The 26,229-nt window shown below is 51.4% G+C and overlaps 12 protein-coding genes across 12 annotated transcripts; 3 read left to right on the forward strand and 9 right to left on the reverse strand.

Moving 5' to 3' along the window:
* Nucleotides 1-79: 79 nt before the first annotated feature.
* Nucleotides 80-1,141, reverse strand: COCCADRAFT_21540 (uncharacterized protein; the record flags this gene model as incomplete). The annotated part of the gene is made up of 2 exons (XM_007708308.1): nt 80-552; nt 637-1,141. The coding sequence occupies 2 exons, from the start codon at nt 1,139-1,141 to the stop codon at nt 80-82; spliced, it is 978 nt and encodes a 325-aa protein (XP_007706498.1).
* A 426-nt stretch (nt 1,142-1,567) lies between these two features.
* On the reverse strand, nt 1,568-2,785 carry COCCADRAFT_81303 (uncharacterized protein; the record flags this gene model as incomplete). The annotated part of the gene is made up of 1 exon (XM_007708383.1): nt 1,568-2,785. The coding sequence occupies one exon, from the start codon at nt 2,783-2,785 to the stop codon at nt 1,568-1,570; it is 1,218 nt and encodes a 405-aa protein (XP_007706573.1).
* A 494-nt stretch (nt 2,786-3,279) lies between these two features.
* COCCADRAFT_81438 (uncharacterized protein) lies at nt 3,280-4,401 on the reverse strand (the record flags this gene model as incomplete). The annotated part of the gene is made up of 1 exon (XM_007708384.1): nt 3,280-4,401. One exon carries the CDS (start codon nt 4,399-4,401, stop codon nt 3,280-3,282), a length of 1,122 nt encoding a protein of 373 aa, XP_007706574.1.
* Nucleotides 4,402-5,129: 728 nt separating this feature from the next.
* Nucleotides 5,130-5,291, reverse strand: COCCADRAFT_81209 (uncharacterized protein; the record flags this gene model as incomplete). The annotated part of the gene is made up of 1 exon (XM_007708385.1): nt 5,130-5,291. A coding segment is annotated over one exon (162 nt), but the record flags the coding sequence as incomplete, so codon positions are not given.
* Nucleotides 5,292-6,886: 1,595 nt separating this feature from the next.
* On the reverse strand, nt 6,887-7,752 carry COCCADRAFT_31845 (uncharacterized protein; the record flags this gene model as incomplete). Its single annotated transcript, XM_007708333.1, has 3 exons — nt 6,887-7,223; nt 7,287-7,516; nt 7,576-7,752. The coding sequence occupies 3 exons, from the start codon at nt 7,750-7,752 to the stop codon at nt 6,887-6,889; spliced, it is 744 nt and encodes a 247-aa protein (XP_007706523.1).
* Nucleotides 7,753-9,014: 1,262 nt separating this feature from the next.
* On the reverse strand, nt 9,015-9,590 carry COCCADRAFT_31846 (uncharacterized protein; the record flags this gene model as incomplete). Its single annotated transcript, XM_007708334.1, has 1 exon — nt 9,015-9,590. The coding sequence occupies one exon, from the start codon at nt 9,588-9,590 to the stop codon at nt 9,015-9,017; it is 576 nt and encodes a 191-aa protein (XP_007706524.1).
* A 2,463-nt stretch (nt 9,591-12,053) lies between these two features.
* Nucleotides 12,054-13,212, forward strand: COCCADRAFT_81189 (uncharacterized protein; the record flags this gene model as incomplete). The annotated part of the gene is made up of 2 exons (XM_007708386.1): nt 12,054-12,410; nt 12,475-13,212. The coding sequence occupies 2 exons, from the start codon at nt 12,054-12,056 to the stop codon at nt 13,210-13,212; spliced, it is 1,095 nt and encodes a 364-aa protein (XP_007706576.1).
* A 2,274-nt stretch (nt 13,213-15,486) lies between these two features.
* On the reverse strand, nt 15,487-16,629 carry COCCADRAFT_81355 (uncharacterized protein; the record flags this gene model as incomplete). The annotated part of the gene is made up of 1 exon (XM_007708387.1): nt 15,487-16,629. A coding segment is annotated over one exon (1,143 nt), but the record flags the coding sequence as incomplete, so codon positions are not given.
* A 2,813-nt stretch (nt 16,630-19,442) lies between these two features.
* Nucleotides 19,443-21,245, forward strand: COCCADRAFT_81424 (uncharacterized protein; the record flags this gene model as incomplete). The annotated part of the gene is made up of 3 exons (XM_007708388.1): nt 19,443-20,148; nt 20,201-20,746; nt 20,833-21,245. 3 exons carry the CDS (start codon nt 19,443-19,445, stop codon nt 21,243-21,245), a joined length of 1,665 nt encoding a protein of 554 aa, XP_007706578.1.
* A 513-nt stretch (nt 21,246-21,758) lies between these two features.
* COCCADRAFT_81337 (uncharacterized protein) lies at nt 21,759-23,955 on the reverse strand (the record flags this gene model as incomplete). The annotated part of the gene is made up of 5 exons (XM_007708389.1): nt 21,759-21,958; nt 22,015-22,453; nt 22,505-23,542; nt 23,602-23,671; nt 23,792-23,955. The coding sequence occupies 5 exons, from the start codon at nt 23,953-23,955 to the stop codon at nt 21,759-21,761; spliced, it is 1,911 nt and encodes a 636-aa protein (XP_007706579.1).
* A 192-nt stretch (nt 23,956-24,147) lies between these two features.
* On the forward strand, nt 24,148-24,555 carry COCCADRAFT_81208 (uncharacterized protein; the record flags this gene model as incomplete). The annotated part of the gene is made up of 1 exon (XM_007708390.1): nt 24,148-24,555. A coding segment is annotated over one exon (408 nt), but the record flags the coding sequence as incomplete, so codon positions are not given.
* A 512-nt stretch (nt 24,556-25,067) lies between these two features.
* Nucleotides 25,068-25,493, reverse strand: COCCADRAFT_21548 (uncharacterized protein; the record flags this gene model as incomplete). The annotated part of the gene is made up of 1 exon (XM_007708309.1): nt 25,068-25,493. The coding sequence occupies one exon, from the start codon at nt 25,491-25,493 to the stop codon at nt 25,068-25,070; it is 426 nt and encodes a 141-aa protein (XP_007706499.1).
* Nucleotides 25,494-26,229: the final 736 nt, after the last annotated feature.

A 26,229-nucleotide genomic window follows, 5' to 3' on the forward strand; every position in this document is an offset into this window, starting at 1 on the left:
TCTCTTACGTTCGTTTTGAAAGTAAATTTTTTTTATATAACTAGTCGAATATGCGGCGTAATTGATTGATACAACGAAATCACTCCTCATCCCAGTAATAACTCCACATATCCGTCCCATACAGCGCATCCGCATAACTCTTCCCCTTTGTCGTGCCCGCGGCCCCCGCACAAACAATCAGGGGCAAAAAGTGCTCAGCGCCGCCATTCGGATGCGTAGTATACGCATGTGGCCATTTCCTCCACTGGAGAAACTTCCCCTCGCGCTTCGCATCATCATCCGTCATCGCCGCATCCGTAACGCTCTTACTCCACTCCGCCGTCTGCGCCTGCAGCTCCGGATTGCGCAGCTGACCGAACAAGCGCAAGTTGTGGAAGGTAGCGAAGCCGGAACCGACAATGGCAATGTTTTGGGCGCGTAGAGTGGACAGCGCGCGGCCGATGGCGTAGGATTGTGCGGCTGACTCGGAGGAAAGGACTGAGAGTTGGACTATGGGGGTTGAGGCCGAGGGGTCGATGAGTTTCATGGGGACGAAGACGCCGTGGTCCCATGCTGTTTTTTTTTGGTTCGTTCGTCAGTCCCAAAATTGTAACTTTCAATATGCAAGAAAGAGGATGGAGAGGGAGAATAACTTACGTCGCTTTGGGTCTTTTTCGCACTCGATGCCTGCTTCGCTGAGGGCATTGGCGACTTGATCTGCCACCTCTGGACTACCAGGCGCATCGTGCTTGATTTGGTAGGATTCGGGTGGGAAGCCGTAGTAGTCGTAGAGCAACTCGTGTGTGGAGCCGCTGGAGATGGTGACCTTTGTTGTGGACCAGTGGGCTGTAACTAGTACGATTGCTTTGGGTGCGTCTGGCGTGCCCAGCTTGAGGATTTTGGGTACCCGTGTCTTGAGCGAGTTGGTAATGGCTGTATGCGATGGGTCTCCGAGAAGCGGCATGGGGCCTCCGCCGTGGGAGACGGAAATCACAGGTGCAAGACGCGTCATGTTGCCGGCGAAGGATGATATGGAATCTTGTTGTATGCCTTGGAGATGATTGAATGTTGCGTTGCTAGAAGAAGAGGGCTGTTGCGCAGAGGTTCGCTGTATGCCAAGTAGGGTGGTGATTAGGGAAGATGCGCGACGAAATGGTTTCATGTCAGCTGTAGCAAGGGTGGAAGAAGAAGCCGAAGCTGATATATATGCAGGTCCGGACGAATCGAAAGCATTGTGGCTTCGGCATTTATCGCACAGCGAATGAAGCTACTCGACGTCTCAGATGTGTGTTTGTAAGATGACTTGTGAGTGCGGAATCGGACCGCTCCTACTTGATGGCGCGATGTCACGTGACAGGGTCACGTCAAGTATGTAGTGTACACAGCATAGAGGGATCCAAACAGTCGCAGCATTGCACCATCGTGGGGGTCTATGTTATCATCAAGGTCGATGTTTGAATTTGCTAAGAAAAGAGAGGGGAGATGCTACCAGGAACAGTAGGTAATACGACTCGACGACTTTCTCAGTGAAGAAGACGCCGGACGCGCCACAGCGTCGATACAGTTTAGCTGGATTTTGCCTTTGGACTCACAATAGGGGAGAGGTGGATCGAGTGCCAAAAACGTCAGCGACCCCATGCCCAGTGCCGTCTTGCCACATTTTTGCACTCGCAGAGAAAGCCCGTCTCACTTCTCTATCCGCCTCGTTCAAAGTGTCGCTCGACAAAGGTTTTGGCTGTGTGTTGACATAGTTGTTGCCACTGCTGCTTTCCTTCTGCCTAGACATGTTGGGAGACTCGGAGCCCAGCCATGCCGTCATATGATGGTTTTGTAGTGCCAACATTGTCCGTATGTCTTCGCGCAGGTCTTGCTGATTTTTAGAATGCGGGTATATCTGGAGAAGAGATGTGAGGAGCAATGTGTGTTCGATTAGACGGTGGATGTTGACACTTGACTGGACACTTGTTCTAGGAAAATCTCGCACATGTTCGACAACTTTTCTGCGGAGGACTTCTTCGCTCTGAGGAGGAACTATGAGGTTCGGGATCATCGGAGGTCGAAACTGATGGTATGGAGCGTAGGGTACTGGAAAGCTGGGTCGGATCTGTTGATATGCGAATGTCTGCATTGGAACAGACTGTTGTGTCGGGAAAGGAACGCCAAATAGGCCATGTACCGGAAACGAATAAGGAGTAAGGTGTGGCGCAGCAACCGCTCTTGAATTCATCGTTCGGTAGATGTCGTGACTTTGGTGGTTATTTCGCGTGCTTTCGTTTAAAGGCATATTCGTCAATCTCGGCCCCTGAGCACCGTAGCTGTATGAATCCTTTCGCCTGTTCTCTATGGACCTGTGAGGCTCCGATGGTTGTTCACCTCGATTCTTCCGTTTCGGTTCAAGTATTGTTGGACGAGGAGGTGACGAGCCCTCGTTGACAACAATCGGGTCGTGGCAACTACCGCTCATACTGGCAAAAGGCTTCGGAGCTAGTCTTCGCAAAGCAGAAGAGAGGGTTCGATTAGGAATGTTGGGTGAGAGATTCTTTGCTTTGGGCGTTTTCGTGGTCGCAACTGTCGACGTGTGATCGGTGATCGGTGAAGTGAGATTGATATCATCACTGACATTTCCGGAGAGCACCGGTGAAGGTGGAATGCTGGGTGATTTCGGGATCTCTACTGCGGTTTTGGCCTTTTTTCTACAAGGTTCTTGAACATGGATGGTATCGCTAGCCTGTTCAGTGACTTTGGGCTTATTAGTACCAGCAACTATACGGTTTGCGTTTGCAGTGCTCCGTCGAGTGGAGACCATGTTGTGTCGAAGTTCGTCCAGGCCGCCCAAACTGTATGAGATGAAACCAAGACTTTATCTCTCAATCTGTTTCTGGAATTACAATAGTAAGTACCGCACCTGGTCAGGTTGGATACGATCCTTTCGTGCGCTATGCTCTAGTGTTGCTTTGCTGGTGAGCAGACGTAACTCTCAAACAAGATAGTAAACAGAATGGAGAGAAGGATGGTTATGGTCGTAAACAGAGCTGTGATGTTGCCTATGTGTGTATAGAAGGCGCGAGGTGTATAGGAAAGGACATCCATTATAAGAGGAAGGCGCAACTCGCATATGAACAGCAATCTTGGAGACAAACGCATAGCTATTACTGCAACTCAGAGACATGTAGAAGGTAAAAAAAGCCTTGTTGAGCAAAATTAGTGCCGAAATAAAGAAGAATAGAAATGTAGAGAAGAAAGCAAATCGTGATGCTTCCAGTCTCACCCCTGAGATACTCCGAAACAACCTCTTTCCACTCAATCCGCATCCAGAAAAGCACGAAGCTTCACCAACTCTTCCTGATCGCAAATCTCACTAACAACGCGATCAATAGCTCCATCATCCCACGCGATACCATGCCAGAGCAACACGCCTATATCCCGCATCGTCCTTACTTCATCTTCGCGTGCCTTGAGACCCGGTGCAGCTGCGAACAAGTGCTCCCAGAACGCCTCTCGAAGCCTTGCCGCTCCCTCAAAGTAAACCCATGCAGATTTTGCGCTCGAAGAATCTCGTTCGTAATACCCGAGCAAATGCTCAAGTCCATACAGACACGTTCCAAAGGGCAAAAACTCTGCTTCAGCCCAGTCGACCAGACCAGTCATCCCCCACCGATCCTCATCGATGAGAATGTTGGATGGTATGAGGTCGCCGTGATTTAGAATGATGGGGTAGTCTGTTATCTTTTGGATAGCTGAAAGTGTGCTTCCCGCTCTTTCTCTCAAGTATGCGTCGGGTAGCTCTGCAGCCAGTTTCCCGAGTCGATAGATGATGCTTGAGCCGACTTTGCCGCGACACTGTGAGAGTATATCTGGTGTATCTTCCATTGGCGAGTCAGCTCGCATAGTTCTGGGCGTTGGTAAGGTTTGCGCTTTCGACGCGCACTGCCAGCCTTGTGCTATGAATTTGGCAAAGCTCAAGACTAATGTCTCTAGTTGTGCTTGCTCTTTTGAAGCCAGGGTACGTGCGCGCGGCATCAGACGACTGAGAGATGTGCCGGAAATTCTGTCCATCTCATAAGCCTTCAGGCCTCCAGGTAGCCGTACGTCCAGGAGTGCGACGGTTGGTGCCAGTGATGGATAAGTCTTGGTTGCGACGTGCATAATGTCGAGATCAAGTGCGTGAGGCGCAGGCCGGAGCTGAACGATCAACTCACTTGTTGTTCTACGTTCTTCAAATTCCTCTGCCAGGTCCTTATCCACAACCGCGTTGCGCTTCTTGTTGCTCAAAGGCGCAACCACCAACGTGCAACTGCAATATCCCTGCTGTTCCAACTCTTTCACCTCATACCCTACATACGCATTCTGTACAACTCTCATACATGACCTTCCATCATCGTCCCTCAGATTGAAGCGTCCCCAGAAGCCTTGAGCTGACATTGTTACTCGGACATAATCAATATTGAGATGTAGACATAAGAGGGATCAAGCCATGGCGGACGATGAGTGCCGCGCAACTCATCCCGTGCTGCATTATTGATGACGGGTAGTCGCAAGCCTATTCGCTACACATGTCCAAGAATGTGACTACATGGTGTGTCGTACTTTGCTGTGGTTCGCCGAGATGCCGCACGTGGCAGTCGGGCGTGGGAGGGATGAAGGTTAGACGGAACGGGGGCGTGGTGTGCATCGGCTTGCCGTGTAAGCATGGCCGGGTGGGATCCTCAGCAAAAGGCGCAGCTAACTACTAACGTCAATCCAAGTGTGCCGGGACGCACGGTGTAACGGGACACTTTCTCTTCCGGACCTTCGGATTTCCCTAAGCGTTCTCGAATAGAAATAAATACAACACATATCTATTCTACAGGCCTTACTCTCTTAGCAAGTCAATCTCCGACGCCAAAAAACGTGTCGTCAACCGTGCTGTCGCTCCCTCTATTAACGTTGTCCCTAGACTCTCCTCTAACACGCCCTTATCTGTTTGCGATGGTACATATTTGCGAAAAACTCGGTAGGCTAGAGAGAAAGCCGAAAGAGTAAAGATTAAGACTGCTGCTACGTAAGGTCAACTTAGAGTACCCTAAGCTCTGAATATCAATAGTGCCTATTTCGGTGTAGAGGTAAGAGCTAGTAGGTAAGGTGATAGAATCGCTGTGGCCCTCGAGCATCTATAGACACGTGCCGATGCTCGTATCCCAGATCTTAATAGTTCTATCGTAGGACGCCGACGCCAGCCGCGTCGAGTCGGGCGAGAAGGCCACTAAGAAGACCTTACGGCTATAGCCCTTAAGCGTCTGTAGACACGCGCTCCACTCCTCGCTTAGAGTTGGCCTAGTAATACTAATTGCTTCTAGCTCTTCATGCTGGAATAGCTGTCTAATCAGACTACCTGTCGGGCTGGACAAACTGCCAGCTTTTGTCTGTTCTGCTGATACATCTGATAAATATACATAGCACTTGGTCGCATTTTGGTACTAGCGGAATATAGACTAGATAGCTGAAAAGAGCTTAGCCTTATCCGACTTGTCGATGTAGTATACATTAACCTAGAAGTACTGTAATCTATCTTACTATGCTTACTCCCTATAGAAGCGAATCTTCTTGTAGCTAGGCTTGTATATGCTGCCGCATTCTGTAAGATCTGTAAAAGTTACCTTCTCTATATCTACTCCCTAGGTATGTAAAAGTATCGCATATTAGGGTATCGCGTTATCGTCGAAGCTAGTAATAGTAAGGCGGCTATCGTCTTTGTACCTTAGAAGACGCATCGACTCGTATAGGTGTGTGGTGGGCACGCAGTGTGAACGAGACGCGAGAGGTTTGATGTGGTAGCCTAGTAGGACGAGGGCGTGGTGGCCGTATTATGCGCTGTAGAGGTTGGCGTAAAAGGAGGGGAATAGATAGCCGTGCAGCTCTAGATGTCTTGGTGGTAGAACAGCCTTCTCAAATGCGCGAGCTGAGTCGAGCGCGCTGTGTGGGTTTCTTGGGATGGCGACGGCATCGCACGAGGCCTTGGGAGGGGTAGTTGTGGCTTCATGCGCATGTAGAACGCGTCTTTAGCGTTGCGAGCTTAACAGGGTAGCAAAGATCCGAAGCGCGTTGATGTTGCCTAGCCTAGTATACCAACACAGGACGGAAAAGATGAACCTAAGCGTAGAGACTTCTTGAAAGCCGCCACGCGCGACGGCTATTCTTAGCAGGTGAGCTGCTACGGGTATAGCGTCGAATTCGTTACGATACTATACGGCAACATCTGAGCACGCTACTGCGCGCAGCCTGCATGCTAAGAGACGCTAGAGAGGGCCGACACGCTGGAACGCTTTTGGCGGTCATCGTTTTCATCGGCGAAACTGCCGGACTATATACTTCTTAGGTTAAGATATCCTTTAAATCTCTAGAATACCTTCTTTAAGAACTCTACTTTCTAATAGACCCTCCGGTCTTTACATACGTCCTTTATATCACGAGAAGACAGGGGAGTATTAACGAAAGGTCGATCAGCAGCGTTAACAAAACGATCGATAGTAAGGCTAACATTACGAAAATTCGTGCCGGAGACTGATACTATAGAAGGGAACCAGCTCTAGAACATTAACTTGCCGACTATAGGTTAATAATTCTGCAAATGAGAGATAGCGAGACTTCAAAGCAAAAACCGTCCCGTTACACCGTGCGTCCCGGCATGCTTGGATTGACATTACTCATAGAACGCTTATATTCAGAAATATCGGGTATGAAGGCTGGTAGAGTACTGAATACAGTACATTTGTCTTATATTAATTGCTATATGCATTCGATCAATCGAACAAAAAAAACGCCCCCCCAAATCTGAGTCCTTTTACCAAAGCCAGCTCAGTTATCAGAAGAATGGTATCATATGTGCCGTCAACTATCTCAAAATCCGCCCGCAAGACTTGTACTCTGTTTACAATGAAGCAAAGGCAACTGCAACAAAAGCAGCAGCAACGCTGACGAAGGATTGTGTGCTGAGGCCAGAGGCGTTGCTGGTAGTAGTCTGGGGAGGGGAGGCACCGGTTCCGCTTCCGCTTCCAGCTCCGGCACCAGCTCCAGCTCCAGCCCCATTTCCGCCAGCAGCACCTCCTTGTCCATTGCCAGAGTCGGCGCCGTTTCCAGCAGATGGTGAGGTGGGTGTATTGCCAGTAATGCCACCGGATCCAGCAGGTTGGCCAGGAGACAGGTTCTCCGAGGCTTGAGCAGCAAGGGCAGTGAATGCTTGGATGGTCTTGTTACCGGCTGCAGGTCTATTTGATATAGTCAGTTTCTGCCTCAAAACGAATTGAATTACAGAGAGGTGATTGACTTACGCGTTGATGGCTCCAACCATACCATTCTGGCAATGTTTACCCTGAGAACAGTAGAACCAGATAGGCTTCGCGTCGGGAACACGAATAGTGTAGGTCAGGACCTGGTTCGTTGCGGTGAAGGAAGCGTTGGTAGGCATGAAACCAGAGAAGAAGGCGTCGGTCTTGTTGGGCATGACGTTTTGGATGGGTATGCAAGGGTTGTCGAAGGTGGATTGGACGACGGAATGATTCTATTGGAATGATTAGCTCAAGGACACAACCAGGCGCAGAAAACGGTGACTAGGCATACCTTTGGGTGGAACTGGAACTGAACCATGTCGCCTGGCTGAGCCGCGATATTGTTTGGGTAAAAGGCCAAAGAGCCATTGGGTCCGCCGACCTGGACAACGTGCATTCTGAGCATTCCTCCTTGAGCGGCGGCGAGACCGAAAATGGCCGAAACGATAGCTGTTGTTGAGAAGTACATATTGAATAACTGTGACTTTTTTCTTTTCTTTCAAAAGGCGACTCGAGTATTAAATGGGCGATTGTGTTTGTAGTATTGAAAGTCTCGTCAAGAGAGTGCAAAGGCGACTAGCGCTCTGAAGTTCGTCAAAGTAACCGTTGGACTAGCCAACAGGTGTATTAGGAGATAATGGTGAAAGACCGTGAGGTTTGGAGAAGAAAAGAAGATGCAAAGGAAATCCGCAACAAAGTAAGGAGAAAACGTGGGATGCAGGAGTGAAAAAGAGAAGCCTGAAGTGACGGCCCGGGGCCGTCTTAAGGCATGAAAGGTTTGCCATGCGTTGGCACGGCGGTTAACAGGTTTTCCGTTACATGGGGTTGGGGTTGCGACAGGTTGGAGGCGCAGAGTGCTTCAGCCTCTCGATTCAGTACAAACCCTGCAAAATGAGGCTTAACAGAAGGATCATTAAGGATAGCTCGTACTTGAGCCGACAAGACTGATTCTAATTGTTCTTACGCACCAGGGAATACATAGAACTGGAGCGACCATGCGCTACGAATATTGAGTTGTATGCACTTGACGAGCCATTGTGTGGTATAAACCATGTTGTGACGCTGTTGTTCGAAGAGTTGGTGCCGGGGTGTGGACGATGCGACACGCTCCACGTTCCGTGCGTGTTTGAGCCCTGTCATGTTATGCTTCAGGCTGCGCGTCGCAACGGCAATCATTAAACCGACTAGGCTAAGCAGCCGGAACTTCTGTTTGCGAGATTGCACCACAGCACTTGTTCTTGGCCATGTGGACAATGGCGTTGGAGAAGATGTTGGGATTGAGGAAGTACGGCCAGATGTTTCAAACACGTCAAAATGTTGGATCCTTTATTCGCTTGCTGGTCGTTTCAGTCTTGTATCGACTCTACAGAGGGAGATGACTGCACATGGCTGTGGCTATCATTATGAATGCATGCCTTGGCCTGATGGCGTAGCCGCTGCCGAGTGGTGAATTGCGTGGTACCTCTAATGCGACGACTCCATTTTCGCGCCATATTTAGACGAGCTGCAGAGCCGCGAGGGCTCCTTGTATCCAATGAATCCAAACGAATCTTGTCATGGAAGGAAGGAAAGGCTTCCGAGTCTGCACATGCACATGGGCAGGCCTCGGGCTACTCATGGCGATAATATCACAAACTCGCCATGGCTGCTGATCCTGGCTATTCAAGTATGTTTTATGGATATGTTGCGGCACCAAACCACGTAGGTCTTTATAACAAATCAGCCGGCTGCTCAAAAGTCGAGCACAAGCTGTGGTGCCAACTTCTCCAAGTCCTCGACTTGTAAGAAGCCATCGACAAGACCGCCGTTCTTGGCTGTCGTTTTTCTTTCGTCCTTGCTCCTCAAGAAGGCCTCTGTGACGAAGATGTCAATGTACTTGCCCACAAGCTTCATTGCGCCCGTCTGTATCTGCATATCGGGATCCTCAAAGTTTTCGAGGAGCAGACGCGCGAGCAGCGGCCGAGGTACGACGGGGTCAGACAAGGTCGTCTTGGCTGGCGGGGGCTTTGAGCGAGCTGGTGCAGTCGCAGGCCCGACGTCTTCCATTATGGAGTCGAAGTCGTCGCTATCAATTTGATCTATGAGTTCTTCAGGCGCGTCGTCGTCAGAAAGATCGATGACGTCAGTTGCTGGCTGAAAGGCATTCTTTTTGTTTGCAGCGGCAGTTGCGCGGGATGCCACTGGTGCAGGAGCGCGTTTTGCAGTGGTGGAAGAGGAGGCTTGGGGAGCGGCGTTGACAGGACGCGGGGGATTGAAGGCAGGACCTTTTCTTCGCGCAGCATTGGCTCCGGCAGCTTTTGGAGGCATGATGGATGTTACTGAGGCCTCAATCAGGTTAGGGAGGAGGGGGGCCGGTCGATTGGGGTGGGCAGTGCGATGGCGCGTGTTGATGATGCGGCCAAAGCCAAAGCCAAAGACGATGGGCACGCGCTCTCACGTGCACATGACCTGTGCTACACAACACTGGTACCGCGACGTCATCGATTATGTTAGGAAGACTACGACTTTGATGGATATATTCCTTGTGACGTGCAAAACGGCCGATATACTTGCATGGCGCTACCGGGCGTAAGAGTCAGCGGGGTGTGATCTATTGTGCCGATGGTGCCGACGTTGCCGCAATCATGCGTGTAGGTGTTGTGTTGTACTTGATACGTACACAAGTTTGTGCGTGTAGTTTCTACCATTTTACCGTCGCTCCATACATACATGGTACATGGCCGGGAACATGGGCTGATGGATCCAGTAAGGCGTACAAGAATATATAGAACCAACCCCTGCCCTCAGCCTACGGCCAATCTGCTTTTGAAAGCTTGATCGCAAATCACGATTCCACCAAACGGGCCGCACGGTCGCGGCGTTCAACTCGTATTGGCAAAGCCGGTAAAGTTAAATGAACAGCTGCACGAGTGCTACAAGTGGTCAAGCATGGCACCATGGGCAACTGCACCGTGCGACGAGGCGAGCAGCGGCGTGCCATGGTGGGGAGAATGGGTGCAGAGGCGTGGTTTCAGAGAAACAAAGACAGGCAGGCGTAGACACAGGGTGGTACATGAGATTGCATTGCAAAGGGCAGAGTTGCACAGCACTGGCAGCAGACGATTCAAAGGGTCCTGGGGTGCAGGGCGCCTGACACGTCGCACACAGATGGGCGTGTAACCGACGGGCGTGTGGCAGCATCAGCAGAAGCGCGCAGAAGCGCAGAGGCAGATTTGCAGCCAAAGGGGCAATTTGGATGATTGCTTGTACGCTCTTGGTGGCTTAGCGCTGGCTTGTCTAGTTTTTTTGAGCATGTCACTTTGGCCAGCCGAGCTGGAGGCGCAGATGAGCCGGCAGCGGGTGGATGCAGCGGCTCGCTATCTGCGGTGGGATGTCGGTGTAGTTGTGTGTAGGATTGGATGTGGGATGCCTATGTAGCTATTCATGGTATGCATGGCGAGCGAGTGGCGGACATGGCGCTGGATGCGGAAGGGCAGCAGGCTGAAAGCGGCATACGGTGGGCTCTGGTGGGTCAGGGTAGACGACGTCGCGGTCTGGTGGCTGCCGAGGGGCAACATCTAGACATTTGGAGTGTGGACGCCTCGACGTCTGGCCCTGTTCAGATTGTCGACGTGTGGGCGACGTGGTCACGACGACGGCGGTGCACACAGGCTGGGCCGGGTGAGGTGGGGTAGCAGAACCGGCCCCCAATGTAGGTAAGTAGTCTTTTCTTTACTTTATTCTATGGCGCCTTAAACTAGCAGCCCGCGCCGGGCGACTGGTGGTGCGTGGTCGTGCAGGCAAGACAACAACAATAACAACAAGTACGAGCGAGTGTGTGTGTGTCGACATTGATCTCTCAGCCGTAGACGATGGTGGCTGACTGTGTAGGCGCGGTGAGGGCAAAGCGCGGTGAGGGCAGAGAGTGAGAGGGGATGCAAGGCACATTGGCATGCCCAGTAGCGACATTGTGGCTTGCTGAGAGGTTGCGGCCCTTTGTGTGCGCGCCCAGAGCCAGAGGCTTCATGGGTGATGATGGCGAGGCAGAATGCAGCCAGTCCAGTGCCGGGGTGATGATCAGCCCAGTCTCACATCAGATGGCTTGCTCTTACATACTCTACCGCCTACAAACTAGCTCCCTCTTGCTAATGCTCATCTCATCCTCACACACACCCCCAGCTCCAACCCTAAAGCTTGCCGGCGCCAGGCCCGCGCGCTGGTGCTGCTCCCACACACCCCTGTCCATGTATCCGATAGTAGTGTGGCATGCGGCGAGCCCGTCAACCCAGACGCCTACCCAAGTAGGCCGTCGTATATCATACACTGGCTCGCCATAAATCTGTTCTCCTCACGCTGCCACTGCCGCCCCGGCAACCTTGCTGTCTTTTTTTTCTTCTCCTCCCCCACCCCCCTCACCTGCCCACTGCCCGCCCTCGCCTTCGCCTTCACCCTCACCCACAGCCACTGCAGGGACCGCCCCATCACTGTCACCACTGTCACCACTGGCATTACTGGCACAACTGGTACCACGACCACCACTACCGTCACCGTCGTCAATACCCGTTTCGACTCTCGGACCGCCCTCTTCTCTATCGCACAGAAACATCAAAAGACGAGCGTTTGCTGGCCGCCCCGCCCTCTTGCAGCCTTTATCTATCTCTGGACCAATCCCGTCTATCTCGACTCTTGGTTGTCCACTCGCGGCTCCCCAGGCAAACATTGCACCTGCCCATCATCTCCCTCTCTGCCATGCCCCACTCAGCCAATAATTCCACCTCCAGTCAGACCAAGATGTCGCGGCCCTCATCCACTTCCACCCAATCCGCCACTGCGTTTCCCAAACAGGCTGGCGCCGCCCTACTGTCTCCCGACAACAACCCCGCCGGAGGCCCCCAGTCACCATCCGCTTCAAACTTCTCCTTTGCATCCTCGCCCCATTCCGTCATCGATGTTCCCGACAATTCGCGTCAATATCCACCACGAGACACGGCGCCTCATGCTCCTGGCTCCCTGCGACCCATGACCTCACGTGCCCGTGCCCAGTTCTACGAGAGTCAATTCGTCGACAGAGGCTCAGACATATCGTCTGCTCGCGATCGTGTCACCAAGGATGCCCCCATTGTAGCAGAGCTGCGGACAAATGTTATTGTATGTGCTCCATTTCCCCAGTTCCGCTCCGTTTGTACATGCACTAACCACCAACCTGGTGCAGATCAAAGATGAATACACCCTTGTCACTGACCTTTCACACCATCTCTCCACGCGCTACCAAAGACCCGAGACATCCATCATGATTACCGTCAACCATTCAGCATGCCTGCTCCTTGGTGGGTCCTTTGAGCCCACTTACGTCCTCACCATCAATGCCTTGCCCGTTCAAGTGCAGCCCACGACCAACAAGCGCAATGCCGCTTTGATCCAGACATTCATGGCCGAGTCCATTGGCGTTCCATCAGATCGAGGTATTATCAAATTCGTGCCCATTCCCGAAGACAGCCTGGCTACAAACGGCATGACCATCTTGGGCGAGATCGAGCGGCTAGAGCGCCAGCACGCCGAAGAGAATGGTGGTAGCATTGTCAAGCGTGCCACGACCAAGAGCTCCCGCAAATCCGCCATGACCAAGGCCAAGAGTAGCATGCAGCTTTCCCGCGGACAATCCAAGGCAGAGCCAGTGCCAAAACCAGTCGCCGCCGCGGATGTTCCACGTGATGGTCCAATCGATTCTGCGGTAGCCATCAATGACTCGAGCGTCGCCCAGAGGCCTATAAGCAAGATGAGCCACAAAAGCAAAATGAGCACCAAAAAGTCTGAGCCAATTCTTTCCGTTTTCGCCAAAAGCACAACCATGCACACGAACCTGCCGCCGGCGCCACCCATCCCAGATGACAGGCCAATGACCCCAAGTATCAGCAAGCGTCACAGCTTCATGAAGGTTTTCCGTCGATGAGCCATGATCACCCACCCTGTACACCGTTGTATACGCTGATCCCAGCATTTATCCATTTTTGCATTTCGCATAGCACACAGACGCTGCATAGTGCGACAAAGGTTGCATTGTAAGGCGTTTGGGATTGGACCTTTTGGATAGCAGCTTCATTACTCACCACACTGATATACCCTTTTTTCATTTCCTTTGTTCAGAAGGCTCAACAGAGCAGGGCGCCAAATAGATGCCCCAATGGCAAAAACATCTCATTTCACACATCATCCTGCATCGCGATTGTCATAGTGCTTATTCCAAATTACCGATGGTTTAGTCAGAACTCAGCTAAGATGAGGGGTTCACAGAACCTAATATCATTGCTTACGGTATTGCGTGGCATTCCGGTGTAGTTGCGAATGCGAAATCTCAGCTCGGAAAGTCATTCATGCAGCTCTCAATGCCGCCTTTCCTGCCCGATTCATCCATCGTTTGTGGCTGCCACTAGACTACTGTAAACAACGTAGGCACGCGCTACCAACGGATTGTCCGTCAATCATTTTTTCCCTGGTCTCTAGCAAGCGAAGCCTATGCTACGCTAAGTACGTGGACCAGCCATGGTCTTTCGGGTACCCAGCCTTGATCTCATACCAGCAGTCGATTGACTCGGACGCGCACACGCACGCGCCGTGTGGCGTTCAGCCTCAGCGCGCAAGTCCGGACACGCAGCTCACAGATACACACACGCCCAGCTGTCGTTATTATACTGTCTACTATTCTCCATGCACGGACCATTTCTGCTCATTATCAGCATCTGTGTAGCCGCCCTTTGTCTTTCTTCTTCCTCTTTCACATTTGAAACACGCATTTTGGATGCACATACTTTCACCGCTGTCACAAACTTTCTTTTGGAAAAATAAGAAACAGCATAGGAAAACAAGCGAACTTGAGGCACGGCAGGAACACCAGTGTTTGACTCTGCGGACAAAGCTCCTTAAGCGAGACATTGCGCTCGCCCGTAGCTAAAGGCGGCATTGTCGCGTGGCATATCCCTGATTCGCTAGGCTACAATCATTTCACTCCCCCTTTTCTTCTTCCACGTCTTACTAATCGGTGTAAGGGTTGGCGGGGTTATGAGTCGACATGTTTTTCAAAGTGATGGAGCTAGAGAAAAGATTCAATAGAACTGGGATAGACATGTCTTTTGCTCAACGTGCGCCAACTGCAGCTGGAGGACACGAGAATAGACGCTGTTAGCGCAGGAAAATGAACTCCAATGTGAGTGGTGGGGGGGGGAAGAGGCCGAGCGAGAAAAGAAGAAAAGAAGCAGCCACTGGACCATGCTTTTCGGCTTCCAACGGCCTGACTGCTTTTTCAGACGTTCTTTTCCTTTCTTGTGGGTATGGGAAAGTGTATCAAGGCAAGGCTGGGTATCTCGATGTTAATTAAGAAGACTTGTCATGTGGCGAACACACATTCACATGTCAAATATGAAGTGTTTCTCTGTGAATTTACCAGCGCCATCAATAAGCCTCAGCCCCCAACAAACATATCTTGGACCCTTGCTAATTCTCAGCAATGCCGGTAGTGCTGTGTTTTTTGTACCATACAGCAGCCACACTTTAACTAGTGGAACCTCTTTCTTCCCGTGGCAACCACCCGCACGCGAGCGAACCCCCCTCCTTTTGCTCGCCTGAACAAAAAAAAGCAATCCCCCCCGGAACGCTCAAAGCTTGTACACATCTATTGAAAACTTAAAATACACGGTTGTGCAGAAAAAGAAAGCAACAAGCAGAGAGGCTAGAAGATTGTGCTTTTTGCAACTTGAATAGATGATATAAGCCAGGCAGTCTACGTTTTACATGTCATTATCGAATACAACAAAAAAAAAGAGAGAATTATCTAATTTCCCCAATTTCCTCATGCAATATGCTTTGAAGGTACTAAAAGCGGGAAACAAACGCACAAGATAACTGTTTGTTTCATGGATTTTTTTTTCGGGTTGGGAAAAGAGATCGGACGCAGGGTCACGGGAAGTATTAGTTTCATCTCAACAAAAATACCATATATGTACTACTGTCGATCTAGTTACAAAAAGTCGATTTACTAGCGTGGAGGTAAACAAAAACATAGCAACGCTAGGAGAATGGAAATCTGAAGAAGTAAGAGGAAGAATATCATGCGAACTATCAATTTCTATACTCAAAAGCATACGCTAAACTAGACTAAACAAACAAATAAAACAACCAGTTCATCCCTACCTAAAATCTCCACTGTACACTCTTCCTCCCATCCTATATTTTAATCAACCCAGGACCAACCCCCAGACATCCTCCCAACAACCTCATCCGTAAACTCTGGCAAACCCCTCAACTCCAAACTCCCCCTCCCCTCACACTCCTCCTGCACCCCCCTCCTCACCTCTCCCCAAACGCCCCCCACCAACCTCTCCCCCCTCGCCTCCACCACCTCCATAACCGCCGCCTTATTCTCTCTCGCCCTCAACATCGCAACCCCCTGCAACTCTTTCAACAACCCCAATTTAACTTTAAACCGGCGATTCCGCGGTACACCGTGCATCGTCTTGTAGTAAAGCGCGAGCCAGGCTGCGAGGGACGGCCAGGGAGAGAGGTTGTTGGAGGCGTTGGAGAGGGAGAGGGAGAATGTGCCGAGTTCGGCGGTGAAGTCGGAGAGGGGGAGGTGGGACCAGCGGCGTCGGAGGTGGAGGAGGCGGAGGGAGAGGATGTATTGGTGCGTGTAGAAGGGTAGGAGGGGGGTTGAGGAGGTGGGGGATAGAGAGGGGGAGTGGAGGAGGGAGGTTTTGTAGATTGAAGGGGGGAAAGGGTTGATTTGGGGTCTTTGTGCTGGAGCGGGGTTTGGAGGGAGGGGGGAAGGCGGGGAGGGAGAGAGGGATAGAGGAGGGGTTTCGTCTGGGATTTTGGCCCAGGTTGGAAGGTCGGATTCCGGGTGGGGTTGGAGGGTGCTGAAGGTGGGTTTGTAGAGGATTGGGCCGAAGGATTCGCTCGGGCCGGCTGGGTCGTCCCATTCGTATAGCTTGATGCATTCGATGCATGCGCAGAGGACGTCGTCGGTGGTTTGGCAGTCGGCATCTAGGTATTTGGCTCGGAGCTGCTCGTATTGCTCCGCTGGGATGTCATCAGTGTCTTTGAGATCCTTGTCTTCGTTGCCTACCTGTGCTTCGTCGTCGATTGGGACCCATTCCTCCATGTCTGCCATGATTGTGTCTTCACATGCTTGCATTTCCTCTGGGGAGGCAAGGGTGAGTTCTTCGAGTGTGTTCAATAGAGGTTCATACTCTATCTCCATCTCATCTGGAGGACTGGCTGGGCGGTTAGCAAAGCCGGCTCCTGTCAATGTCTGGTACAATCTAAGTGACAACTCGTCATTGTCACAGCATTCCATCATGGTTCCTGCTAGTTGTATTGAATGTATGTCGCTTTTGTTACGTATTCTGTATGTTTTGCTATTGATCTAGTGAAATTTGGTGCTAACTCGGGAAATTTCTATTTATCTCAAGTACGCGTGCACAGTGTTGCTCATCCGCAATAGCGATGTGAAGGGTAAACTCTACCATGTTTTTACAATGTGTAATAGTTCACAGGTGCATTTTGAACAGCTAAATTCATACCAATGAAATGTGGTAAGGTCACTCCCTGGGTCCTGAGACGCACAGTGTGATGAGACAATTTTATAGAAAAGGTATCTTAACTCTATACTGTTTTAGAGCATACGACTGTCTTTAGTATATAATGATTCTAATACTTCTAGCTCTAGAATCCTACCTTTTTCCTGAAGTTCCTCTTTGCGATTGCCGTACAAGTCAACATTGTCAATCGCTCTCTTGATGGATACATCCTGTTTTCTCGCGCCAAGTAATATCTTCTACGTTTCCGCATATCAGAGGAAGTGATATTATAGTGATAATTTCTCCGATTGTTGAAATCCAAAAAAATGTACAGCGATTCAACACGAAAGTTCCGTTGACGGCTGATTGATCCTTTTGACATCTTAGCAGTGCTGCATGTAGATAAGTGTGTCGCAGATCTGCTTATATAGACACTGTATTGAATGGTGTTTGTTGTTCGCTTCAAGCCACCCTTCTGGAGTTGGCTATGGCCCATTGCTCCTTCTTTAGAAGATGCAATCACATGCTCTGTCTCTAGTATTCCTAGGGACGACTAGATTTATAAGTTACGGGGATCTTAAAAAAGCTCAGGAAAAGCGTAAGGAGAGAGACGCTGCCGAAGAGGCTAAAAATAAGGGAAAGCGAGGGCGGAAGTGCAAGAGTGCGCCAGGCGCGGATACGTCAGAAGCTGCGCCGAAGAGGGCGAAGGAAGTAGGACCAAGTGAAGTAATAGAGTCGGAAGGCATTCCAGTAGCGAAAATGTGACAAGATGATTTCAGGTAGTTGCAAACTGATAGTAATTAGAAGCCAACCCAACGTAAGCAATTAGTGCCTTGAGGAACGGAGGACTTCTATGGCCCCAAAACCCAAAACAGGAAAACCGCTGGACGTAGCCACGAAAAGGTACGGTGCCGCGATGATTGCGCCGTGAGGTCTGTACTATGATATCACGTATCCATCCTCCCCCCTTCGTTCCTCAAGGCTCCTTTAACGACCGGTGCCGGGCTCCCGGTTGCGCTTCCTATATCAGGTGATAAGTGGCCTAGCCACAGGCTGTTTGCTTCATGAGCTAACTAGATGATATAAGCAAGATAAAATATGACTATGACTCTCTAGAATACTAGCTATATCCGGAAGCTCTTCGAATTGGAAGTATCTACCATGGTAGTAAGATCGCATGAATCACCACGCTACGCCAACAATTTGGGCGATAATAGGCTTTTAGTATTAGCTCCCATCCGAAAGGATCGTATAAAACCTCTCATATATCTTTTCAGGATGTTATGGCCTGATGCAATAGGGTACTAAAAGGTTGTAGTTTTGCGCGAAAAAAGGTTCCGCTTGTATTAGGCAATAGGCCATGCCTTAAACCGTTTTCCTTAAACAAAATAAGGCAGAAAGTGTCTTGAGAAGGTACAGGAAATATTCCGAGAGAGTCATAGTAAAGTTCAGCTACGTAAAAAGAGACACAACCTCCTCAAGTGATAGTACCAGGATTTTGTCTCATCACACCGGGTGTCTCACGGCCTAGGATCAACCTTATTATGGTTGGTAATTGCTATTGGATTGCAATGTTCTGCTCTATATTTACCAGCTAGAAAATGACGATATAGTTGACCCTGTATATGCACAAGGCAAGGTTCTGGAGTTTAGCTCAACCAGTACACTGCGACTGAATCACACGTCCAATGGCATTGGCCGAGTCCTTGTTATATCTCATGTGAAATGATTTCGTATAGTCTACTATAAAAAACACAAATAAGGTCTGGCCCCTTGTGATGGTTGTTGTCGTGCCGCAACCCTTTGTGGGACCCTGATGCATAGTGATGTCATGCCGCTGCACTAAGAGTTTTCACCCGCAGAGCCTCCCATCACTACACCCTAGTCGGACGATCGCGGACATCCAGGCCGTATTAGAACACCATGCATATTCAACACCTCAGGATGATTGATCAACACATACTATGCTGCTCAGATGTTGTTCAAACACCCAAATCCCCAGCAGTTTCTGAATCAGTAAATTGTCTGCAAGATCGCGATGCACTCAAGCAACCCAAGGTTTGCCGAGCGAATTCACTAGTTGCTTGGGAATCCACGAACTCTTGAGCTCCAGACCCACTCAACCCATCTTTATCTTGAGCCGCATGTAGATCTGTCGTTGTTTTGTCGTCGGCTGCGTGCGTGCGTGCCGGTAGGGAAAGTGGAGCAAGAACATCACTAATTTTTTCGCTGCACAGGCGAAGCTTGTCGTCAGATAGTTGGGGCCCACAGGGGTCTGTCGCCAAACAGCTCCGATACAGTGTCAGGCTAGGGTCCACTGCTACACATGCTTGTCCCATGTTGTCGTCGATGGCATACACGCCTCCGATCCCAACAGTCCAATTTTTAGGCCGATGTTCTGCGCTTTGCATCCTATCGTGGAGAGACCCACGCTGACATACGCTCTGGCTATGTAGGAATACTTCACTGTAACGAGTATGGAGACTAGACGTCATATCGACAGTGGAGGCCAAATGTGGACTTTTGTTGGGTTCAAGAGGGCCTTCAAATCTCAACCCACACACCCAGAGTCACTTCTCCAGCTTTTTTCCTTCCAGCCAGCCTCGCGACCATGGGAATCGAGTCTCGGTACCCTTCGCCCACGCCAGCGGGCGCGCAACAGTTTTCTGAAAAAGACGCTGAGCAACACCGCCCAAGAAGATCGGCTGATATGAGCGACGGAGAAAAGTCACAGTCAGACAATGTCCCCGTTGACCCCCAAGGAAGACGACACCCATCCATGGCTCCTGGCCCAGATGGAAAGCGCGAATTGCGAGAGTGGGAGTGCTGGGACAAGCTCGCATATTCGTGGCCCAAGTGGAAAAAGGCAATGTACCTGGCGTCGATTGCTGGAATTCAAATCTCTATGAACTTCAACACGTCAGTGTATCCTAGTGCCGTCAACCCCGTCGCGGAGCACTTTGGCATCAGCACGCAGGCAGCTCGAGTCGGCCAGATGATTTATCTCGTCTTCTACTCATTTGGATGCGAGCTGTGGGCACCATGGAGCGAGGAGTTTGGGCGATGGCCGATTCTGCAGTTGAGCATGTTTCTTATCAATATCTGGGAGATTCCATGCTCAGTGGCTCCGAACTTTGCTACCATTATCGTTTGCAGGGCTTTGGGCGGCCTCTCTACTGCTGGGGGCAGTGTTACACTTGGTCTTATCGCGGATATGTATGAGCCAGAAAATCAGCACTGGCCGCTGTGCTTCATTGTGCTGTCTTCCACTATCGGAACTAGTATCGGAGGTGTCATCGGTGGCCCTATTGAGCGCTGTAAGTCTACTGGCAGCAATATTACAAAAGACATGCTAACGTCACGTTGCAGACCTCTCATGGCAATGGAACTTCTGGATCCAACTCATCTTCGGTGTAACAGTACAAGCAGTTCACTTCTTCATGCCCGAAAGCAGAGCCACGATCCTCATCGACCGCGAAGCAAAGCGGCGCCGCGAGACAGGTGAAGACCCCAACATCTACGGCCCCAACGAGCTTAAGAAACCGCGCATCTCCCTCAAAGAAGCCGGCAAAATCTGGCTCCGACCTTTTGAAATGTTCATTCGCGAACCCATCGTCCTCCTCCTTTCCCTCCTCTCCGGCTTCTCTGACGCCCTCATCTTCACCTTTCTCGAAGCCTTCAACGTCACCTTCCCCAACAACTTTGGCTTTGGAACTCTGCAGGTAGCCTGGGCATTCATCCCCATCAACGCCTCCTACTTCTTCACCTACTTCCTCTACTGGCCCTGGTTCTGGCGCGACGACCACTTGCGCAAGAAAAACGGTCCAGACTGGATGACGCCCGAGCGCCGTCTCAAGCCACTCTTGCTACTCGCTCTCTTCGAACCCATCGGCCTCTTTGGCTTCGCCTGGACTTGTAAGATTCGATAACCCCCCCCCCCCCTTTCCAGTCTTGGAACGCAGTTTGAAATAGAAAAAAAAAGCTAACGCAAACTCAAAAAGGCATGGGTCCGCCCCAAACCCACTGGATCGCCCCAATGATCTTCTCCTTCCTCGTCGGCCTGGCAAACTTTGCAATCTACTACTCCTCCGTCGACTACATGATTGCAGCTTACGGCCCTTACTCTGCCTCTGCTACCGGCGGTAACGCATTCGCGCGCGACTTGCTCGCTGGTATCTCCGCCATGTATGCCACACCGCTATATCATAACCTGGCGGATTCATCGCCCCAGCGATCACAGTATGCGACGACGCTGCTGGCATGTCTGTCTTGTTTGATTGTGGTGCCGATTTACGTTTTCTACTGGAAGGGACCGCAGATTCGCAAGGCGAGTAAGTTTGCGTCGATTTTGGCAGAGGATAGGAAGGCCGAGGGGGTGAGGCGGTTGAGCAAGGCTGATAATTTGCCTGCTTGAAAAAAAACAAGTCGTGTTTTAAATAACGATCGTGCATTGGGGGTTTTTTGATTACAGATAAGAGAATATCATCTTCTGGCATATTTGAACGATGATTGAGCCAGAACAGAGTACTGTTCTCGCGTCTCTTCACCGATGTAGGCACTACACCAAGCGAACAAAAAAAGAATGTAATTTTCATTATTCGGCCTTTTCGAGATGGTGGGTGGGGGTATGCAATTCAAAGAGAATCCAACAAAACAAACAGCATTTCGCGTTAAATGGCCCAGTAGACACTCACAGGAAAAAAAAACGAACAAGTCCGCCCGCCAATTGGTCACCACGTCTAACCCGTTTCTTTCTCTCGCTCTCGAGTACCGAAAATAGCAAAAGGAGAACAAAATGATGCCCCAAAAGTATACATGTATGTGTTGTGTGTATGAGTAGTATATGTATAAATATATAGCCCAAAGCAACTTTTGGCGCGCGTTTTGATGATTTCTCCCAAAAAGGGGGGCAAAAGGTTATTTTTTTTTACCTAAAGCGCGCTGTGCATCTGCCCATGACCTCGCCCTGGCAGACGAGCTCGGCGTTGAACTCTGAGCCGTCGAGAGTAAGGTAAATGTCAAAGTATACGCGGTAAAAAGTGCCTTGAGGGGTATCCATGCGTTCAAAGTCCTTTTCGAGGTTTTTCCGTGATAGGTCTGATGTCAATGTGACGACTTCCTTGATGCCTGTTTTTTCATGTTAGAAATTTATTATTGTGCCATTGAACTTTGCAGGGACTTACGAGGATCCTTGGTGTACTCTGGGCAGACATCGTCGTCACATGCGTACAGAATATCCTCGTACATGAGGGTTGCGCCTGGCGCCACCTGCCTGAAGAACGAAACCTTGACAGGCTCGCCAATCTTGACTCTTTGTCCCTTTTGCACAAAGATCTGGCGTGTGTACTTGCAACGATCTTTGCCGTCGAGTGAAGGGACGCGGTATTGTTCTGGGTGGTGACCCTCCTTGAAGGGCTGAAGGGTGGCCATGAGGTAATGCCTACGTGCAACACGGTGTGTGACGATGCGCTCGGTGATACCGGCGGTAACGGCTCCCTTGACAATGGCGGCGACCGAGTCCATGGGTCGAACAACCTTGGACTGGAATTGCGGAGGGACGTGGAGCTTAATTTGTTGAAAGAGGTACTCCGAGGCACCAAAACCACCGACAACCAGGACGTTCTATGTCAGTTAGCATTGGAACGATCTCGCTCTGAAATCGCATGTATTTACCTGTAATGACCTGTTCTGCGCCTGAATAGCAATAATTTGGTTCCTGACAAGTTCAAGAATTCGGTTCACCACAGGCTCAAAGCACTGCAGAATCTCCTCGTTGGTAAAAGTCATGTATCCTTCTTCAATGCCCGCTTCAGGGAACTCGGCCTCGATACCAACGTCAACGGCCCATTTCTGTCCGTTGTTACGGAAGTCGGCCTTTATCCTGTTCTCAAAGTCCATGATGCACTTGGCGTAGACCTTTCCGGCAGTCTTTGAGCCGTCTGGCAGCTTCATTTTCCTAATCTTCGCACGGAGAATGTTGCTAAAGTTGCGGTTGAGCGCTGTAGAACCGCACGAGTCACCGGAGCCTGCTGTGCACTCGGCAACGGAGAAGGGTTGCTCCTCTTCGACCTCGTAGGCGATCAAATCGACGGTACCACCACCGCAATCGACAATGAGCACAGCGTCGTGTATCTTGAGGTTGAGCAGACCAGTCTTGGAGCAGAACATGGCAGCAGCCTCGGGTTCAGTAATGAGTGTCAACCTGTTGTCGTTTTCGTCACGAAGGAAACCCGCCTGGATGGCAGCAGCGCGCGTGGCAGCTTTTCCAGCATCGTTCCAGATGGCGGGGACTGTCAGGTAGTACCTGATGTTGCGCTCTTCTCGGTTGAACACCTCACCCAGCGTCTTCTGCAGCTGGTTCCGCATCGCCTGTCGGAGGTGAAAGAGGTAGTCGGCAGCGACATCGATCTCAGACTTGCCCGGGGGTAGCGGGGGAAGGTTGATGGGGTCAATGTATGTGTTTCCAGACAGCATCAGTTGCAGCTTGAACCACTCGACCTTTTGCACGCCAGGCTTGGGGTAGCCCGTGGGGGCCAAAGCATCAGCAATGTCAGGGCCCCAGCCAACAACCTTTTGGTACTGGTCGTAGTAGAGCACCGTAGGAATCTTTTGTTTGGTCTGGTTGCCCGCGCCAGGCCATTCGGTAATGATGTCTTCCTTGGCCTCAGTGTTTGTCGCAAAAGCGAATGCGACACCGGAGAAGGTGGTACCCTGCGTGAGTGTGTTGTGGTCAGCTTCTGCGCGCGTTGATGCCCAAGGCTGCTACTCACAAAATCAATGCCGACAATCAGCTGCGCCTTTGAACGACCCTCGCCCGCGACCTCTGCCATGGCGTTGGGCCTGTTGTACACGGCGGGCGGGCCATGGGGCGTAGGCGCGCCGGGCGGAGGTGGTGCACCATAGCCGTGGCCATAGCCAGGACCCGGAGGCCCTTGGGGAGGGTATCCAGGAGGGCCAGACTGGGGAGGGTAGGGCGGCTGCTGGGGAGGGTATCCAGGCGCCGACGTGTTGATGGGAGGAAGGGGACTCGCAGGACGGCCGTGAGCAGAGGGGGGCGCACCGAGGCCGCCTGGAGGAGCATACGTGTATGAGGGCGGGCGGCCCAGGGGATTCTGGGGATTCATGGGGAGCGAAGAGCTGCTGGAATTGGAGGCCTGAGGAGACAGCGAGGTTGGACGTTGCTGGCCGGTGGGGGTTGCAGCAGCAGCTGAGGGAGTGGGCGACGACGAGTTGTGAGAGGAGCTCTTTCGTTTCGAACTCACGAGGTTCTTGAAACGGGTGTTCATGGAATTCATCAGACTGCGAGCGAGCGAAGGCTGCGAGGTGCGGGTGGGGTGCGGTCAAGGATATCAGCGAGCGCTGCTACTGCGGCTGACGGCGAGCTGGGCACTGTCCCAAACCGCTCAAGGCTGTGTGAAGGAAGCCCCGCCAACTGGGCTGCGGCGCAGTCGCAGCGTGGCTCCCTCAAGGCTGACGGCGCGGCAGCCTCGCCGTGTCCCTGGGCTGGGAGGGCGGCCTTGCTGATGCACATGCGCATGCATTGGATGATGCAACTGCAAATGCAAATGGACAAGGAGACGCAAACTATTCCGCTGTCCTCCATGGCAAAAGTCCTGGGCAGACACACGCCGCGGGGTCGCTCAACACAGGGCCGGGTCATCTTCCGCCGTCAGCATCCTGTCCTCTACACACCATTGGCGACCAAATCCAGTCGGCTGCGCTGAATCAGCCCCTTCCAGCCCCCCATCCCAACCCACACGTGACGCATATACTGTCGCAGAATCTAACATTTGCATGCCCACAATTGCACTCTACTCGACAGCCTTCTCTATCCTCCATCTGTCCATGTCATGCCACAAGACCCACCAAACGCCCCCAGGGTCCACCCAGGGCTTCCCTGTCCACTCCCACAACTCCCGCTGCCATAGGTGTACACTTAGTCCAAGTACACTACACACACGCAAGCCGTAAACCGAAAATTGTCCCATTTGCCATCATGGCTAGTATGCCGCTATCCCGAGTATCCCTGAAATGCTAAACAAAAAAAGATCGTGGTATCCAACGCCCCGTAAAACGCCATAACCCACCCACCCACATTCGCCCCCTCCAAAACGCCACGCCCATGTCACTGTTGTTGTTCCCATGCCCATTCCTTTATCCCGTATTCCCTTGTATCCTCTAAAATATTTCCTTTCATCTCCAAAACTCACCTGTCCCTTATCCCTACCTCCAACCCTCACTCCAGCGCCCCATTCAACACCATCCACCCCAGCACGCCCGACACAACCAGCAATATAAACGCAACCACAAACATAGCCGCAATCCTCTCCACAGAATACCGTACGTCGTCCGGCCTCTCCATGTCCACGCCAATCTCGCTTTCGTCATCCACATCGCCGTACCCCTCTTGGCCCGGCGGAATGTACTGGATCAGCGTGTCGCGGTAGCTCTGTCGCACCGCAACCGCATACGACGGCGGTGCTTCGCCTGTACATGACGCGTCGCTGTCCTCGAGGTACGTTTGCGCTGTGACGAGGTACGCAAGGGGTACGTCATCGGGGCTCGCTGGCCGTGATGGTAAGTCGCTGTAGGGATGCGAAATCACCTCGTGCATCACCAGCTGCCGGTACTCGTGCCCATCGTGACGACAACCTGGGGGCATGACTGAGTGCGCGGCTATTGGTACTTCATGTTCGTACCCGTCGTGGCTTATGTATGGGGGCGGGGGTGGCAGTGTTGAGAGCAGTGGTTTGCTGCTCGGCGCTGTTTCATCTGAAGAGGCTGCTGCTGCTGGGCATTGTGTCGACCGTGTAATTGCTGCGTGAAATCGAATATCGCCATATGGTGCTGATATGGTAGTGTTCTGTGCCAATCGTTAATTGAGGGGGGCTCTTTCTTTGGAACGGTAGCTTTGATTAATGGTCTGTACCTCCATGGTGACTTTTCCGGGAGCTGTAAATGTCTGAGAAGCTATGGCATATGATGGGCGCTCAGTTAATACACAACACAAAAAAGAGGCTGTTGAGCCAGATTAGTAGAGACTGCCTGTGCTACGTATGACATAAGAAAGGAGATTGGCATTTTAAGAAGGGGACATGGTCAGCAAGTGGTAGGAAGCTACAGCAAACGCTTAGGCCGCAGCCGCAGCTGCGCAGTAGTCTATCACGGCCCCCCCACCAGACGACTGGGATGCTGTTGTTGCGGCCATGGCATAGATATGCGCTTCCAAGTGACGGTAGTGGCTGGCACTGGGGGGGCGCGCGCGGGGACAAAGGTCGCTAGCCATGAGCTTGAGATGCAATGCGCCGATCACCCGAACAGGCACCCTCGCAGCCTAGACGACACACGGAGCATTTTCCCATTGTCAACTCGAGCTTTCTGCCTTGATTCCTTTTCTC

Source organism: Bipolaris zeicola (genome assembly GCF_000523435.1).
Source record: "Bipolaris zeicola 26-R-13 unplaced genomic scaffold scaffold_1, whole genome shotgun sequence".
NCBI lineage: Eukaryota > Fungi > Ascomycota > Dothideomycetes > Pleosporales > Pleosporaceae > Bipolaris > Bipolaris zeicola.